General features: G+C 48.1%; 2 protein-coding genes across 6 annotated transcripts in view; both read right to left on the bottom strand.

The window, feature by feature from the left end:
• Positions 1-13,087, bottom strand: part of drosha (drosha ribonuclease III) — a 38,875-nt gene extending 25,788 nt beyond the window's left edge. Inside the window, exons 1-16 of one of the 4 annotated variants that reach the window (XM_053685072.1) lie at positions 12,943-13,087; positions 11,763-12,490; positions 11,357-11,675; positions 11,093-11,234; positions 10,571-10,728; positions 10,359-10,439; positions 10,046-10,132; positions 9,805-9,891; positions 8,291-8,362; positions 8,064-8,145; positions 7,640-7,711; positions 6,518-6,687; positions 6,293-6,417; positions 4,018-4,117; positions 3,155-3,262; positions 2,607-2,714 (exon numbers count right to left, since the gene is read on the bottom strand). In XM_053685072.1, coding sequence (XP_053541047.1) covers positions 2,607-2,714; positions 3,155-3,262; positions 4,018-4,117; positions 6,293-6,417; positions 6,518-6,687; positions 7,640-7,711; positions 8,064-8,145; positions 8,291-8,362; positions 9,805-9,891; positions 10,046-10,132; positions 10,359-10,439; positions 10,571-10,728; positions 11,093-11,234; positions 11,357-11,675; positions 11,763-12,487 — 2,436 coding nt within the window. In that variant the 5' untranslated portion in view covers positions 12,488-12,490; positions 12,943-13,087. The other 3 variants (XM_053685069.1, XM_053685071.1, XM_053685070.1) reach the window with 3 other exon arrangements.
• Positions 13,088-13,849: 762 nt separating this feature from the next.
• On the bottom strand, positions 13,850-16,524 carry LOC108274320 (ras-related protein Rab-5C). 2 transcript variants are annotated; one of them, XM_017484425.3, is made up of 6 exons: positions 16,351-16,524; positions 15,620-15,832; positions 15,362-15,513; positions 15,142-15,264; positions 14,957-15,050; positions 13,850-14,608 (listed from the first exon to the last, which is right to left on the bottom strand). In XM_017484425.3, the coding sequence occupies exons 2-6, from the start codon at positions 15,768-15,770 to the stop codon at positions 14,487-14,489; spliced, it is 642 nt and encodes a 213-aa protein (XP_017339914.1). In that variant the 5' UTR covers positions 15,771-15,832; positions 16,351-16,524; the 3' UTR covers positions 13,850-14,486. The 2 variants fall into 2 exon arrangements, with proteins under 2 accessions (XP_017339914.1, XP_017339913.1); XM_017484424.3 differs by having other exon boundaries at positions 15,620-15,818.
• Positions 16,525-18,372: the final 1,848 nt, after the last annotated feature.

The following is an 18,372-nucleotide window of genomic DNA, read 5'->3' as shown; positions in this document are numbered from 1 at the left end:
AGAGAGAGAGAGAGAGAGAGAAGCAAGACACTGGTCATGAACAAAACATGACAGGGAAGAAAGGGAAGCGAGAAAGGAAACAAGGAAGGAAACGGTAGAGAAGCAAACAAATGAAGATGGAAACAAGCAATAAGACAAGGAAGAAAAGAGGGCGAGGAAGTAGGGAAGTGAGGAAGGAAAGGGGGGAGTGAGGAAGAAAGGGTGGAAGTGCGGAAGGAAAGAGGGAAGTGAGGAAGAAAGTGAAGAAGGAAGTGAGGAAGTGAAGAAGGAAGTGAGGAAGGAAAGAGGGAAGTGAGGAAGGAAGTGAGGAAGGAAGTGAGGAAGGAAGTGAAGAAAGAAAGTGGGAAGTGAGGAAGGAAGTGGGGAAGTGAGGAAGAAAGGGAGGAAGTGAGGAAGGAAGTGAAGAAGGAAAGTGGGAAGTGAGGAAGGAAGGGGGAGTGAGGAAGGAAGTGAAGAAGGAAGTGAGGAAGTGAAGAAGGAAATGAGGAAGGAAGTGAGGAAGTGAAGAAGGAAGGGGGGAAGTGAGGAAGAAAAAAGGGAACTGTGGAAGAAGGGAAATGAGGAAGGAAGGGGGAAGAGGGAAGTGAGGAAGGAAGTGAAGAAGAAGGGAAGTGAGGAAGAAAAAAGGGAACTGAGGAAGAAAGGAAATGAAGGGAGGAAGGAAGGGGGAAAGAGGGAAGTGAGGGAGGAAGGAAATGAAGTGAGTGAGGAAGGAAATGAGGAAGTGAGGGAGGAAGGAAATGAGGAAGTGAGGGAGGAAGGGGGGAAGAGGGAAGTGAGGGAGGAAGGGCGAAAGAGGGAAGTGAGGGAGGAAGGGGGAAAGAGGGAAGTGAGGGGGGAAGAGGGAAGTGAGGGAGGAAGGAAATGAAGTGAGTGAGGAAGGAAATGAGGAAGTGAGGGAGGAAGGAAATGAGGAAGTGAGGGAGGAAGGGGGAAAGAGGGAAGTGAGGGAGGAAGGGGGGAAGAGGGAAGTGAGGGAGGAAGGGGGAAAGAGGGAAGTGAGGGAGGAAGGGGGAAAGAGGGAAGTGAGGGAGGAAGGGGGAAGAGGGAAGTGAGGGAGGAAGGAAATGAGGAAGTGAGGGAGGAAGGGGGAAAGAGGGAAGTGAGGGAGGAAGGAAATGAAGTGAGTGAGGAAGGAAATGAGGAAGTGAGGGAGGAAGGAAATGAGGAAGTGAGGGAGGAAGGGGGGAAGAGGGAAGTGAGGGAGGAAGGGGGAAAGAGGGAAGTGAGGGAGGAAGGGGGAAAGAGGGAAGTGAGGGAGGAAGGGGGGAAGAGGGAAGTGAGGGAGGAAGGGGGAAAGAGGGAAGTGAGGGAGGAAGGGGGGAAGAGGGAAGTGAGGGAGGAAGGGGGAAAGAGGGAAGTGAGGGAGGAAGGGGGGAAGAGGGAAGTGAGGGAGGAAGGAAATGAGGAAGTGAGGGAGGAAGGGGGGAAGAGGGAAGTGAGGGAGGAAGGGGGGAAGAGGGAAGTGAGGGAGGAAGGAAATGAGGAAGTGAGGGAGGAAGGGGGGAAGAGGGAAGTGAGGGAGGAAGGAAATGAGGAAGTGAGGGAGGAAGGGGGGAAGAGGGAAGTGAGGGAGGAAGGGGGAAGAGGGAAGTGAGGGAGGAAGGGGGGAAGAGGGAAGTGAGGGAGGAAGGGGGAAGAGGGAAGTGAGGGAGGAAGGAAATGAGGAAGTCAGGGAGGAAGGGGGGAAGAGGGAAGTGAGGGAGGAAGGAAATGAGGAAGTGAGGGAGGAAGGGGGGAAGAGGGAAGTGAGGGAGGAAGGGGGAAGAGGGAAGTGAGGGAGGAAGGAAATGAGGAAGTCAGGGAGGAAGGGGGGAAGAGGGAAGTGAGGGAGGAAGAGGGAAGTGAGGGAGGAAGGAAATGAGGAAGTGAGGGAGGAAGGAAATGAGGAAGTGAGGGAGGAAGGGGGGAAGAGGGAAGTGAGGGAGGAAGGAAATGAGGAAGTGAGGGAGGAAGGAAATGAGGAAGTGAGGGAGGAAGGAAATGAGGAAGTGAGGGAGGAAGGGGGAAGAGGGAAGTGAGGGAGGAAGGAAATGAGGAAGTCAGGGAGGAAGGGGGGAAGAGGGAAGTGAGGGAGGAAGGGGGGAAGAGGGAAGTGAGGGAGGAAGGAAATGAGGAAGTGAGGGAGGAAGGAAATGAGGAAGTGAGGGAGGAAGGGGGGAAGAGGGAAGTGAGGGAGGAAGGAAATGAGGAAGTGAGGGAGGAAGGAAATGAGGAAGTGAGGGAGGAAGGAAATGAGGAAGTGAGGGAGGAAGGGGGAAGAGGGAAGTGAGGGAGGAAGGAAATGAGGAAGTGAGGGAGGAAGGAAATGAGGAAGTGAGGGAGGAAGGGGGAAGAGGGAAGTGAGGGAGGAAGGAAATGAGGAAGTCAGGGAGGAAGGGGGGAAGAGGGAAGTGAGGGAGGAAGGAAATGAGGAAGTGAGGGAGGAAGGGGGAAGAGGGAAGTGAGGGAGGAAGGGGAAAGAGGGAAGTGAGGGAGGAAGGAAATGAGGAAGTCAGGGAGGAAGGGGGGAAGAGGGAAGTGAGGGAGGAAGGAAATGAGGAAGTCAGGGAGGAAGGGGGGAAGAGGGAAGTGAGGGAGGAAACAAGCTAAAAGTGCAGGCTGACCTGCAGGAGGCATCGCTCTTTAAACATGTAACCTATCAGCCTGTCCAGGTGCATCAGACACTGGTGGTACCGAATGTGGTGGGTCAGAACAGGGAGCATCATTGCGTGCTGTAACACACACACACACACACACACACACACACACACACACACACACACACACACACACACACACACACACACACACACCCCCCGAGAAGGATTACTGAGCAGACAGACAATCGAAAACAACACAGAAGAGAGAATTCAATCAGCGCTTCATTATTTATTAACAGGTCTTCTGATGGAAAGATAGATCAAAGTGTGAAACACACACACACACACACACACACACACACACACTTCATTTCAACACACATTAATTTCCAGAAAAACACAAGCATTGGATTTCAGTCTCTTTCATTTTTCACTTGTTGTAGTTCTCTAGGTGTTTGAAGAAGTGTGTGTGTTAGATTTCTGCTCAACGTTAGCCGCAGGTGTTACACAGAACCACTGAAACCAGCGTGAGTGCTGGAGTAGCGTTCCCACGGAAACACTCCGGCGTGTACCTGGCAGACGTCGGATCGTATCCCGGTTTTCCAGAAGCCCTGGCTGCTGAGTTCCACCGTCACTTCCCTCCTCATAGTGTTCTTCTGCCTGATCTTCTGCAGAGCTTCCTGCGCACACACACACACACACACACTCTAAATCAGGCAATCCAGAGCGTGAACACTGTCCAGCGTTAGCATCGTTAGCCCGAGGAGATGACGTTAGCGGGACTGCTAACAGGTACAAGGTGTAAAAGTTAGCGGGAGACGGGACGATGATATCACACTGACACCCGCAGCCTCTCGCATGTTCCTCCACAAACACTGTTTTTCTACCACAGATGGACCACGACTTCGGGCCGCCTGTAGTGAGCGGGAGTGTGTAAATTACCCATGAGTCTCAGGATCGGGACTCGAGTTAAGGGAATCATAACAGAGACATGGATACAAGTTTCAGGCATCAAACAAAAAAACACACACACACACACACACACACACACACACACAGGGCCTCCGGAGACCGCAACTAGTGTGTACGTGCGGCGCGTGAGGGGACGAGTCGCTGAAACGACGACAAGCGAACATCAGCTCTCTCGACAGGGGCGGAGGGGGGAGGGGCTATCGTCTCGCTGGGTTAGCGCTAACCACCAGCCGCACATCTCACAACATCAAGGGCTGCATCCCAATTGCTTGTTTAGGTCTACTCCGCACATCAGCCAGAACACACACACACACACACACACACACACACACCTCTCTAATGAGGTTGAGAGTGTGAGGAGGTCAGAAAACAGCAGGTCGTTATGGGTTTGGAATAAACTAAACTAGCATACACACACACACACACACACACACACACACACACACACGATGCAACAACCTACCTCTCTCTGTGTGAGCTTCTGCTTGTCGATCTGCTTCACTTTGGGGCTGTTAGCCAGCAGGTGGCGCAGCTTCACGTAGCTTTTCCACAGTTTCTGATATCTGCGGGAACACACACACACACATTAAAAACACACTATTCACATTATTTCTCTCTCTCTCACACACACACACACACACACACACACACGGGTCTAACGCCATACATCAATAACCGTGTTTATTATCGTCTCAAATGGCCGTACATTAAGAGGACATTATTCATAAGGATCATTAAACCTCCTTAAATGTGTGTAAGAAACTGGCGGGACAAGCCTCAAGCCCTGAGGAACACCACTGCTGTAACACATTACAACACAGTGTAGCGCTCTCGGCCAATCGGGACACAGTGTAGCGCTCTCGGCCAATCGGAACTCAGTGTAGCGCTCTCGGCCAATCGGAACTCAGTGTAGCGCTCTCGGCCAATCGGGACACAGTGTAGCGCTCTCGGCCAATCGGGACACAGTGTAGCGCTCTCGGCCAATCGGGACACAGTGTAGCGCTCTCGGCCAATCGGGACACAGTGTAGCGCTCTCGGCCAATCGGGACACAGTGTAGCGCTCTCGGCCAATCGGGACACAGTGTACCGCACCGCTCTCAGCCAATCGGAACACAGTGTACAGCACCGCTCTCAGCCAATCGGAACACTGTTATGAGTTCTACTGTTCCTTGTCTCAGCAACAGCCCCTCCCTCTCCCTCTCTCTCAATCTCCGTCTCTCTGGATCTCAGGACAATATAATGAAGTCCCTGCTGTCCATCCACACATTTGTCATCTATGCCTAATTGAAGGAACACACACACACACACACACACACACACACACTCATCAGGAGCTCATCTGAATCATTCATTAACCCGGTGTTATATAGTACCTATAGTTCTACATTTGAATACGCTCTGTATAAAGCAGAACTGTTAACAGAACCCTTTCCATTCGTCACTAGACGATAAAACCCCGTGAAAAAACAAAGATTTAGGAATTACTGTTCCGAAATGGAAAATGTACCCACGTGCCAACTAGAATAAAGTTCGGTTTACTTCAGCAGTGTAAACGAAATCATCATACACAGCTACCACACGCGCGCACACACGCGCGCACATGCACAAACACGCACGCACACGCACGCACATGCACACACACGCACACACACGCGCGCGCACACACGCGCGCGCACACACGCGCGCGCGCACACACACACGCACACCATGTTGGATTTATTTTGCATCTTCCATACACGCCCTATAAGCAAATCTTTCAACCAATCAGAATTCAACAGCAGGGTGGTATGAATAATCACATCCCAGCGCACGCAATGAGAACGATTCACTATTTCAACTATTTATAATTCAGCTAACACTAAATATCATCTTGAAATAATGAGATAACGCCAAATAATATTATCTTGAAATAGAGATAAATCAAAATAAAGAAATTTTGAAATAACAAAACATCTGGAAAACACCAATAAAGTCAAACTAACGAGATACAAATGGAAAAAGAACAACACACCATCTTAAAATAACGAGATACAAGTCGACACAACTTTTTTGCATGTATCCAGGTCTTAATAGATCTTATGACAGTTTGTGTGTGCGTGTGTGTGTGTGTGTGCTTATCATTTGCACCGCATTGCACTAAAATTGCTCGGTTCCAGGAGGACAAAAAATAATTGGACGTGTCCCAAATGAAGGAGTGTGACAAACACTGAAAAAATAAAAAATAATAAATCCCACTTCGTATCGACTCGCTCCAGAGCCGCTGCTCCTGTTTATCTGGTCTCACAAGGCCAAAAACCTTCGGTCTATTCTTAGATCAGAGCGCACACACACACACACACACACACACACACACACACACACACACAGAGCACTTTGAGGCTGAAATAGTATGCCATCACACCTGATCTCTTCTTCAAGCCATAAACACCACACACACACACACACACACACGTTAATTATTAATGGATTCCCTAATGTAAGACATTATAAAGCACACTGATCGATCGAAACACTCCACAATCTCATTTCTTATCTCACAGCGCCCCCTGCTGGCCTTCAGCTTTTCTTACATTTAAAGTCTGTGTTTTTTGTGATGTATATGTTGTATTGGACCGCCACGCTAGTTTATCATCATCATCATCATCATCAGACCATTATTATAGTTCTAGTGTGTAGCAGATCAGATCAAAGGTATTTCTCTCTCACATACACACACACACACACACACACACACTTACTGAGGGTCTCCTGCGTAGCTGAGCTGAGCCGGACGGATTCCAAAATGGACGATGATTGGGAACGTGATGACGTTCGGGTTAAACTGTTCCCGATCCAACTGGTCTATCCTCACCGAGCTGGGTTTCTGTTTCACACACACACACACACACACACACACACACACACAGATAGTGATACAAGCTGACGAGCTCCGAGTGTGTGTATTTCCCACTTGTGGATCGTACCATGCCGGGATTAGTGACGATCATGCCTTTACACTCCTCTGCGTATTTCTGCCACTCAAGCTCCTCCCACTGTAGCATGTTCGCGATCTCCTCCTCAGGAACAAGAGGTTTATTACTGCACAACAGATACAGCAGGACCTGGTGCATAGACAACACCTCTTTACCTCCGTCTGAAACACACACACACACACACACACACACACACACATTACCAGAAGGAAGGAAGTTTGAAGGGAAGGGAGGATTAGCTGAAGGAGGGAAATTAAGAAGAGAGTCCAGAAAGAAAAGGGGGATTAACAGAAGGTAGGAAGCTTGTAAGAAAGGAAGGAAGTAAGTAGTGAATGGTGGACAAGAAGAAAGAAGATCAGAAGAAACAAAGTCCAGATGGAAGGGAGGTATACCACGAGGAAGGAGAGAAGGACAGGAGTCCAGAAAAGGGTGAGAGGATGACCAGAAGGAAGGAAGGAAGGAAGGAAGGAAGGAAGGAAGGAAGGAAGGAAGGAAGGGTGGAAGGAAGGAAGTAAGGGGGGGAAGGATGGAAGGAAGGAAGGGGGGGAGGATGGAAGGAAGTAAGGGGGGGAAGGATGGAAGGAAGGAAGGGGGGGAGGATGGAAGGAAGGAAGGGGGGGAGGATGGAAGGAAGGAAGGGGGGGAGGATGAAAGGAAGGAAGGGGGGGAGGATGGAAGGAAGGAAGGAGGGGAGGATGGAAGGAAGGAAGGGAGGAAGGATAATGAGGAGGATGACCAGGAAGGAAGGAAGGAAGGAAGGAAGGAAGAGAGGATGAGGAGGAGGACGAATAGGAAGGAAGGAAGGAGGGGAGGAAGGAAGAGAGGATAATGAGGAGGACGACCAGGAAGGAAGGAAGGAAGGAAGGAAGAGAGGATGAGGAGGAGGACGAATAGGAAGGAAGGAAGGAGGGGAGGAAGGAAGAGAGGATAATGAGGAGGACGACCAGGGAGGAAGGAAGGAAGAAAGGAGGGGAGGAAGGAAGCGAGGATAATGAGGACGACCAGGAAAGAAGGAAGGAGGGGAGGAAGGAAGAGAGGATAATGAGGAGGACGACCAGGAAGGAAGGAAGGAAGGAGGGAACGAAGGGAAGAAGGGAAGGAAGGAAAACGAACCTGGTAAGAATCGCACGAAGCGAGGCATGAAGTGAAACCTCTGGCAGACGGGAGACTCCACGTCCTCTGGACCTGTCAGAAACATCAACATCAACATACACACAGCGCTGGACTCTGATTGGTCGTCAGGGGGTGTTTAATTCTCTACAGCAGCAGCTCTAGCTCAGGTTTATATTAAACACATTCGTTCTGATATAGTACCGTTTCTATAGCAACAGCTCGTTCCCAGGGACGTGTGCAGCGGACGCTCCACTGATACTAAACCCGTTTAATTTAAATCCTTGATATGGGGAAGTTCTGTAATGAGGTGTGTATTCAGCATTTCTGGAAGGAGTCTCCAGTGTCAGAGGTATTTGCTTTGGGGTTTCTCGGGAACACGACAAGCTGCTGTTTGTTCTTTTAAGGAACAGTAACATTAGGGTACCTGTGAGGTTCCAGTCGTAAAGCTCCAGGATGTCCTGGAAGAGGTATGAAGAGAAAAGCTCCAGACCTTTAACACAGTAGTTCTACACACACACACACACACACACACACACACACACACACACAGATAATTAGCTAAATGAAAATGATAACTACATAATGTTATGTAGTAAATGAACAGAATAGAGGAAAAGGAGGAGAGCAGGTGGAGGTGTAGTGCAGGCTGACCTCGGGTGCCATCTCCTCTATGAAGTGGATGGTGTAATCAATGTTGAAGCGAATCACTCTGCATAACGGGATCTGAGACACGGAGAGAAAAACAGTTCAGAATGTGCGCTTGTGTTCTTCATCTCCAAAAAAAAAAAAAAACAGTTCAGTATGTATGTGCACTTGTGTTCTTCGTCTCCAATCCCTGACCACCAATCTCCCAAACAACCAATCCCTGACCACCATTCTCCCAAAACACCAATCCCTGACCACCATTCTCCCAAAACACCAATCCCTGACCACCATTCTCCCAAACAACCAACCAATCCCTGACCACCAATCTCCCAAACAACCAATCCCTGACCACCATTCTCCCAAAACACCAATCCCTGACCACCATTCTCCCAAACAACCAACCAATCCCTGACCACCAATCTCCCAAACAACCAATCCCTGACCACCAATCTCCCAAACAACCAATCCCTGACCACCATTCTCCCAACACACCAATCCCTGACCACCATTCTCCCAAACAACCAACCAATCCCTGACCACCATTCTCCCAAACAACCAACCAATCCCTGACCACCATTCTCCCAAACAACCAACCAATCCCTGACCACCAATCTCCCAAACAACCAACCAATCCCTGACCGCCATTCTCCCAAACAACCAATCCCTGACCACCATTCTCCCAACACACCAATCCCTGACCACCATTCTCCCAAACAACCAACCAATCCCTGACCACCATTCTCCCAAACAACCAATCCCTGACCACCATTCTCCCAAAACACCAATCCCTGACCACCATTCTCCCAAACAACCAACCAATCCCTGACCGCCATTCTCCCAAACAACCAACCAATCCCTGACCGCCATTCTCCCAAACAACCAATCCCTGACCGCCATTCTCCCAAACAACCAACCAATCCCTGACCGCCATTCTTCCAAACAACCAATCCCTGACCGCCATTCTTGCAAACAACCAATCCCTGACCGCCATTCTCCCAAACAACCAATCCCTGACCACCATTCTCCCAAAACACCAATCCCTGACCGCCATTCTCCCAAACAACCAATCCCTGACCACCATTCTCCCAAAACACCAATCCCTGACCGCCATTCTCCCAAACAACCAACCAATCCCTGACCACCATTCCTAACCTAATAACTGTCTGGTCCCATTGTTCCCATCGACCAATCACTGATCACCATTTTTCCCATTGACCAATCACCACTGTTCCCAACAACTAATCACTGTTTGCTCCCATTATTTTCCACGATCAAACACTGATCAGCTTTGTTCCCAATCACTGATCAACATTCTACCTTACAACCAATCACTGATCCCTATTGTTCCCAACAACGAATCACTGACTGGTCCCACTGTTTTCCATGACCAATCAGTGATCATCATCGTTTGTCCCACCCTCGCACTCCTCACTACCTCCGTCTCACTCGGCCTGCGCTCTTCATAGAAATGCTAGAATTCTGTAGACACAAATAGGTATTTTAACCAAACCCGGTCCTACGTTAGTGAGAGGAGTGTGTGAGAAGAGAGAGAATCCTTCGAACAGGTACTCGTGATCATCGTACTCGATCACCGTCGGCCGGTCCGTCTGAGAGAGAGAGAGAGAGAGAGAGAGAGAGAGAGAGAGAGAGAGATTAATAAGATAAAGACACTCTGTTTAGATGATAAACAATGCTGTAGAAGGAAAAAGAAAGGAGGATAAAGGAATAAATAAGAGCGATGACGGAAAGACGGAGACTCACCAGGAAGTTGGTGGGCGGAGACACGGTGATCCTGTAATGGAAGAGTTTACCGGCGTTGTTGTTCATCGGACGGCACGGCTTCACCGTCTACACGGTTAAAAAAAATACCAGGAAGTAAATTTTAAAAAAACCCCACGATATTGTCAAAGTTAAATACGACGATATCTAGTACTAATTATTGGCACCTCTAAAGCGACTACAATTTATTCAGAGTTCCTCACTTCCGACTCGCCATTTTTCATCATCTGATTGATCAACCCGATTGGCCGGGAGATTAAAACACATTAAAAAGCGTGTGATATCAAGTGCTCACCTCTTCCCCGGGGTAGATACTGTGCCGGATTCCCGTGCGTCTGGCCTTAGCGCTGCACTTACACAGCGGACCGTCGTTCATCTTCAGGACAAACACAATCACACATCGGACATACGCTACGTACGCGCTAATTATTCGTTCGTCGTCATTTTGAAATGAATAAAAGTTCGACGTAAAGTGTAGAGAAACACCGTGGGTGGGCGTGTACGGACCTGTCCCGGGTCGTTGTACCACAGCTCGTCGTGCAGCCGGTCGGGGTGCGCTTTCTTACGCTTGATCTCTGCGATCACGTCAAACACCTCCGAGTCGGAGCTGCTGGAGCAACTGCTGTCCCCGTCTGAGTCGCACTCCGAATCGCTCGAGCTCTCGTCTGCGACACGCGTGCGCACACACACACACACACACTGAGTGCTTCAGATACTGAATGAGGATCGAGATGAAACATTTAATATTAATAATACTGCAGCATGCAAACGAGTAAGCGTGTAACGTAACGTAGTACGCAAGTAGCTACGTAAGCAAGTGTGCATGTAATCATACGTAAGCAAATATTCCAGGAGGCATGCTGTTAAATATGCATGATAGTATGCACACAGGCAAGTACGCAAGTGCTCACGTATTTATAAAGGCTAGTATGTATGATTATTATTATTATCGTTAGGGGCGGTGTCTTTTCTGGACTCGGATTGCTGGGTATTTCGTCAGGTATCAGTGTGTAAAAGAGAGAATCGTACCATGGTCCAGGTCCAGCTTGGTTTTGGGCGGTTCCCACTTGGGGCGGGAGGATTTGGCGCGTTCCTGCCGTCGTCCGAGCTCCTCCTCGAAACGCTCGTACAGGTCCCTCAGCTTGCTCGTTCCCACTACCGTCGAGTCGCCCTGCGGAGGGAAGAGAGGGAGGAGTTTGAGAAGTAAATAAAAACACGCACAGCCCTGGTCGGCTTGTTTTTAAGCGGATAAACGAACAAGTTTAGCTAACGATAGAAGAGAAATAACGTTACCACTTGGTCCATGGGGTCGTTGGAGTAGTAGTTCTCGGCGTGTGTGCAGCGGATCCACGCCGGCTTCAGCAACTCTTCTTCCTCCTCGTCCTCCGTCTCTCTGTAGCTCCTTTCTCGGTTTCCTCCTGCCGCCTCCACCCTCCTCTCCCTGTCCCTCTCCCTCTCCCGCTCTCTTTCTCGATCCCTTTCTCGCTCTCTCTCTCGGTCCTCCTCCACTCGTCCACGTTTTCTCTCTCTGCTCGCTGAGCGGCTGCGTGCTCGTTTCCTGTGACGGTCCGACGGAGGAGAGCTCCTGCTGTCGCGGTGACGATAGCGCTCCCTGAGCGAAGGGCAACGACATTAACCATACCCATGTTAGAAACATCTAGCCATGTTAGAAATGCAACCGCTCGAATGATTCGCCTACCTGCTGCGCTCTCGGCTCCGGTGTCTCGGCGGGGTCCGGCCCCTCTCGTTCTCCGACCGGTACCGCCCTCCTTCCTGTCGTCTCCTGTCCGGACTCCGCCCTCGCTCCCGCCGCTCTCCGTACCCACCGTACCCGTAGCTTTTGTGACGTCGCGGACGTTCGGGCGACTTGTCGCCCTTGAAGTGATGGAAATGCTCCATAGGCTTGAAGGACCCGGATTCAGACGGGGGGTAGAAATTAGGCGGAAGAGGAGGTAGGTGGGACTGTGGAGGGTAACTCATGGAGTAAGGAGGTTGAAAGGGTACAGAAGGAGGCATTGAAGGTGGAGGAGGAGGCGGAGGCGGGACATAAGGATATGAGCCCTGAGATTGGGCGGGGCCACCTGCAGGGACAGGCAAAGGGGGTGGGGGGAAATTAGGGGGTTCTGGGAAGCCCTGGTGCAGCGGCGGGGGCGGGAAAGGAGGGCGCAAAGGGCACTGTGGACCCTGCGAGGGCGCTGGGACGGGGTAGGGAGGGAATTCGGGACGAGGCGGCATGTTGGGCATGTAGGTGTTGGTGCACTGAGGGCTGTAAGCGGAACAGTGTGGCGTCGAGGGGTCATAGGGGTACGGAGGGGGCACGGAGGGCGCAAGCGACTGAGGAGGGGGCAAACGCAGGGGTACAGGAGGGTAATTCTGAGGTGGAGGCCGCCCTCGTGGACATCCGCGTCCAGGATGAAAGGACATCTTCTGGAATGACAGAGAGCAGATATGACTCATTACAGGGTGCATAAACTACTGGAACACTTCGATAGGGTTTAGACTTCGGCACGTGTTAATTATGCAAATTTATGCAAATTAATGCAAATAAAAGCACCCACTACAGAAGGTTAACAGCCTACAAACATCAGCTAGCACTTACTAAACATCAGTACTCCGTTTAAACGCTCTTATTCAGTGTCTCTTTAATGTCTGGGACGTCTCGGAGAATTCCATTATTTATCTAAACACACAAAACCCGAGTTTTATCAAACGAGTGTGCGCCTACCTGCGCGCGCTAGCCGCTAATCAAGATAAGTGTGCTAGCAGGACAAAATATGGAAACCGGTAGCAGCACGAGCCCAAAGTCTATATAATATCAATTTTATATATACATTCGTGGAACATATCTTATCTTAGCTCAGCTCATCTCATATACATACAGCAACAACAGTTCGCTCTTATAGCGGATCCCTTTTCCTCCGAGACCTCATTAAACACCAAGCAAAAACCCCACGTCTCAAATCACTCCCTACTCCCTAGATAGGTGTCCTACACAGGGCACAAAAAGGCCCCTCCGACACCCTGCCTAGGGCACTACGTTTCAAACAATCTAGCCATTTGGGATTCGGGCGGATTTCAGTCGACACTCTCAGCGAGAAGGACCTCGGTTTGGCCAATCAGATCGAGGCTTGTCGAAATCAGCCAATAAACGTTGAGGACGCGGGTCCGTCGTGAAATCGCGTCCCCTAGAAACACGACATGATGATAAACACGTTCCTACGGAAGCAGAGTACTATTTCATTACCTCAGTATTTTAACTTAATCTGTCAAGATATGTCGTTATTACTTTCGTAATATTTCATTAGTTCTGCTTAGAAACTCGCTATTTTGTTATTAATAAGATATTATTCTGCTTTAATATAGCGTCTCAATATTTCAACATAGTATGTACTTTTTTTTGTTAATTAATATCGCTTAAAATGAATAGCTCGAGGAGACATTTTTTCTATTTCTGTCGATTTGGGGGCGGGGCTACGGATTAGCTCGTTTTGTGAGGTCATAAAACATACTTCATTGCTTTTATTGTGACTGTGAAAAAAAAAACTTTGGTTGCAGAACCTGTACGCTAACCTACCTAGCTAATCTAGATGGTCATCATGGTTATGTTATATTCGGACGGGTTGACCCGCTGTTCGATAAATCTGTGAGGAAATGGCGAGGTAATTCGAGATTGATCCTGATGGCAAACTTGTATTCGCCCCGTTTAGGTGCTTTTGAATTTGCATACTCATGAATATTCATAGCTCCGGTCATGCTGAGGAAGCAAGGAAGCACACCACACACAGATCTTTCCCTCCTTGTTTTTTTTATTTCCCCTCTTTACAGATTGAAAAACCACGATGTTAAAAACTTTTCTTCAGGTGTCAGAGGTAATGCACATCCCCACACACATCCCACACACACACAGACACACACACACGCACACATGCACACAGAACCCCGATAATAATGCCATGGTGTCCACCGTTGCGATAAAAACAACACTCACAGTTTGTGCACAAAATGATTTGGGTGTAAGATTCCCGCTGTGAGCTCATCGTTAAGATCATTACGCAACAAAAATGGGACAAAAACTAAATAACAAAGGGGAGGAGGGAAAAGTGGTGCACGCACCACCCACCACCGAAACAACCCTGACAGCTGCGTTACTGTGTTTTTGTTTTGTTTTTTTTCCTTTTTAAAACGAGCTTTGAGACACGAATGGTGTTAGTATTTTCATAAAAGATGGATAAACCAGACAGGAAGTGAAAGAGAGAGAGAGAGACAGGAAGTGCTAGCTTATATGATCTCTTTAGGGGAAAAAAAAGATCAAAAACATAATCTCTGAAGGAATCATAATCATCATCACTATAAATGCCAGGCGCTCGTCTTCGGCTCCTCTGCGTCTCTGTTTGGACCCATTTTTGCTACCGGAATCAGCCAATCAGTTGCAGCATTTCCCTGTGGAACTCTGGGTGGTGGAGTCTTGGAGGTCCACGCCTGTCCGGCCCCGCCCGCTGGCCCCGCCTCCCCCAGCTTGAGGCTCACTCTTCGGCAGCTTCTTCGCTGTAGGAGAGAGAAGCGCACGTTAGAACACGAGCGACTTAGCACCAGCAAACAGATATTCTCCGAGCTGATGAGGCCGGTAAAGGGGCGGAGCTAAGCCAGAGCTGATCAGCCGACTGATCGAACAATCGTGTCTATAGCGGCATTCGTTTCAACTCAAAAGATAGCAGCCAGCTTTAGGTTTGTGATTGGCTGATGAGATTTATCTTATCTTAAACTCCGCCCCTTTGTTGAGCCTCTTCCTCTTCCTACAAGGAAAAAAACACACTATGTACAGCAATTAACAACAAACCCTGCATGTGAAATATTCTAAAATGGTTGGCATTGTGTGTGTGTGTTTGGACTCACCAATGGCCATAAATATCTCGTTGACGTTCATGGCGGTTTTGGCCGACGTCTCCATGAACAGCAGGCCGTTATCATCGGCGTACGCCTGCGCTTCCTGTTCCGATTCACACGTCACAACGTTACAATAGCAGTTTGTCAATCCAACACACACACACACACACACACACACACACACACACACACACCTGGAAATCGACAGCTCTCTTGTTAGCTAGGTCGGCTTTGTTCCCAGACAGCGCGATGACGATGTTGGGACTCGCCTGTTTCTGCAGCTCGTTCACCCAGTTCTTCGCTCGCACAAACGTGTCCTGCACACACACACACACACAGTGAGAGAGTGTGTGTGTGTGTGTGTGTGTGTGTGTGTGTGTGTGTGTGTGAGCGAACGAGGGAGCGTCCTCTCACCGAATTAGTGATGTCGTAGACGATGATGGCCGCCTGAGCTCCTCTGTAGTACATGGGTGCCAGGCTGTGGTAGCGTTCCTGTCCGGCTGTGTCCCAAATCTCGAACTTTACCGTCGTGTCGTCCAGGCACACGGTCTGCGTGAGGAACGCCGCTAGACGCCAAAGAAAAACACACACACACACACAGGGTCGGGATTAGTCGGTCGGTCATTTAAACTCGGCGATGAATAACGGAGGAAGCGGTCAGCGAGCAAGAACCTCCGATGGTGCTCTCCTGGTACTCGTGGAACTGGCCCTTGACGAAGCGCAGGACCAGACTGGACTTCCCGACGGCCGACTCGCCCAGCAGAACCAGCTTAAACTGGCAGATCTTATTCCCCGCGGCCGGCCCGTTGGGTCGACCCGCCATGACAACGCGGAATCCGAGTCCAGACGCTCCGAGACGAATACGTTCAGCCTGGAACAACAGAACTTTAAAATAAATGTTTATAGTTACTATCAGCGTCAAACAAATCAGCTTTCCAGTATATCGCGGTATACCGTCCGAGCGATAAATCGGCACAGCCGCGTCTCTATACAGGATTGGAGAAGCGAGAGAAGCTGATTTATTTTATTTTTTTAAAAACAAAAAACTTAAACTGGTCAGCAAGTGACGTCATGTCCGGTGGGAACTCTCCTGCTAAACTTTTAAGCGCTAATTAAAGAGCCGTGTGGTTGTTTTAATGCTAGTTAGCGCTCTAGCTTGCTTTGTTGACTTAGCCACTGACATGGACCCGAGGCACAGCTCGCATCGCGCCGAGACTTTACTCAATAAACGCTTCATTTCGACCCGTTCTGGTCGTTTCTAGAACAACGTTTCGGCATGTTGTTAAAGTTCAGACGGAGCGCTGTGTCACAGGCTAACAGCTAGGCGTAGCTAACGTTAGCTAGCAAGATAGCTAGGTAAAACTCAACGTAGCGAAAGACCGCACAAGCTGCAAGACTCTCACCTCTCACTTTAGCGCTTGTTTTGACTTGAAGTGAAGATGGACGAGTCGCTGATATTTGTTAATATTAAGACGTTTGTTAAAATGTCGGACTTTTCTCTTTCGCTTGTTTCCTTGTCAAAACATGACAATTTTTTTTTTGTTTTTTTTCCTCCCGGTGTTTTTCCTCACCCGTATTCTGACCAAACCCCGCCTCCTACGTTACGATTGGGTAGGTTTACGTGAGCTCACCGTAAAAACCAATCCGAGTGGAGAAGGCTGGACATTACTAGCCAATCATGCGAAGAGGGGGCGGGGGTTGCCGGAATACAGGTGAGAAAACCTCTTGTTTTGGCATTCTTTATCTGACATGAAGACCTTCTTCCGGATCCGGGTAATTCGGGTAAAAAAAAAAAAGATGAGCTAGCCAATCAGTACGAGCCTACGTAAATTACGGAAAGAGAACGTATGCGGTATCCTGGTAACGGCTGCGATTAAAAACAATAATAATAAGTTTTAATAATCGTGATCGATGTCTAGAAAACATCTCAAACTTTACTCGCTTAGCATTTGGAAAGCGTTTATGACAAAACGTAAAAAACCCGTAAAGACATATATTTTACAATAATATCCTGATGTATCATGTAGATCTGTTTTTATTTTTTCCTAATTCCTTAAATTGAACACAAACAAAACAAAGCTAATGTTGTTAGTAAACAGTCCGTGCGCTGTCTTACATAAAATGTTACGGGAGGAAACAACGCTATATTTATATATGTTTCTGTTTAAGTAACTCACTGTTGTCAGGATAATTATTCATTTACCCATTTTTTTTAAATTATTCAATTATTTCATTTGAACTATCAGAACGAATACTACTTTCACTTCCGGTTCCGGCCACGTAGTTAAGACGTTTTCCCACAAGATGGCGCCAGATTCAAACTCTGAGCTTTTCCGGCGTCCTTTTTAGTTCTTTACTGTACACACTTCATTAAAAAGAACAACAACAACAAATTAGCTATTAAAATATTGTGTAAATTGTGTGTATTTAGTATTACATTTTATACATAAAGCTAATAAAAATATCAAATATATTTATATTTATATGAAGATAAATAAGAACAAGTATAAAGAGTAGAGACATGTCTTTAGCTTAGCAAAGAGAATTCTCTGAAGAGCTGCAGTTGGACTTTCCCTCAGGTTTTAGGACACACTCTGCGTATCAAGTTTTTTTTTTATCAAGTGTATTCGTAGCTCTCTGTGTCCACCGCCTTGTTTTTGTGCTCTGTGGAAGTCGAAGTGGGCTAATATTTTTAGCGGCGCCCCATTTTCTCCACCGGCCTGACGTCGTCAATTCTATTCTGGTGGCTCTGTGTGTTCAGACAAAAGGGTAGGAAAAATGGCATCTGCTAAATTTGCTAGCACAAGCAAGCCTGGAGAAGCTTGTCTTACGCAATACAGCTTGGGAATTTTGGTGTGCTACTTTTTCCTGAAAAGACCCAAAGTACACAGCTAAACCCAAGGGTGCTAATTTGCTGTAACTGTAAGGTTTCTAAACCCTTACAGTAGCAAGAGGAAAATTCAACAGCAACTTGTGCTTCTTGTTTAAACACCCCCAGTTGTTCATTTTAAAGTTGATCGAATCAATCTATCACAAAAAAAAAAAACCCACACACAGCGAGAGAAGCTACCGTGGCGGTTCCTCTCAGTGCTGCCGAAAGAAACGGCGGATGTAACAGAGCAGTGAAAATGTCGGCATGTTTTCCCCTTAACACACATTTATAAGTGTGACAGACATTTCAAACACTTCAATTTGTACAGTATTCAAATACTTCAGAAGTTACAAGAATCCTTGACCTCAGCTTGTGCTAAGCTAATTTAGCCTGCTAGGTACTTCAGTTTGTTTGTTTGTTAGGCTTAAAAATAAAAAATGAAAAAGCCCCACAGAACTTTCCTAGTTTCGAGATTTCAGCATAACACCTCAGTGTGAGCTTTTAAGCTTTTATCATCATTCATTTAAAAAAAAAAAAAAAAAAAAAGGTGTAA

Source organism: Ictalurus punctatus, chromosome 13 (genome assembly GCF_001660625.3).
Source record: "Ictalurus punctatus breed USDA103 chromosome 13, Coco_2.0, whole genome shotgun sequence".
Classification (NCBI taxonomy): Eukaryota; Metazoa; Chordata; class Actinopteri; order Siluriformes; family Ictaluridae; genus Ictalurus; species Ictalurus punctatus.
Note: the sequence above shows the minus strand (reverse complement) of the source record. Positions and strands in the feature narration are given on the sequence as shown.

Bases quoted from the DNA above. Each gene is read 5' to 3' on its own strand.
- LOC108274320 (XM_017484425.3), bottom strand. From the start codon at position 15,770: ATGGCGGGTCGACCCAACGGGCCGGCCGCGGGGAATAAGATCTGCCAG. The intron at 15,514-15,619 runs GTTCTTGCTCGC...TTTGGCGTCTAG, and splicing joins CCAGGAGAGCACCATCGGAG to CGGCGTTCCTCACGCAGACC. The intron at 15,051-15,141 runs GTGTGTGTGTGT...GAATCGGAACAG, and splicing joins AGAGAGCTGTCGATTTCCAG to GAAGCGCAGGCGTACGCCGA.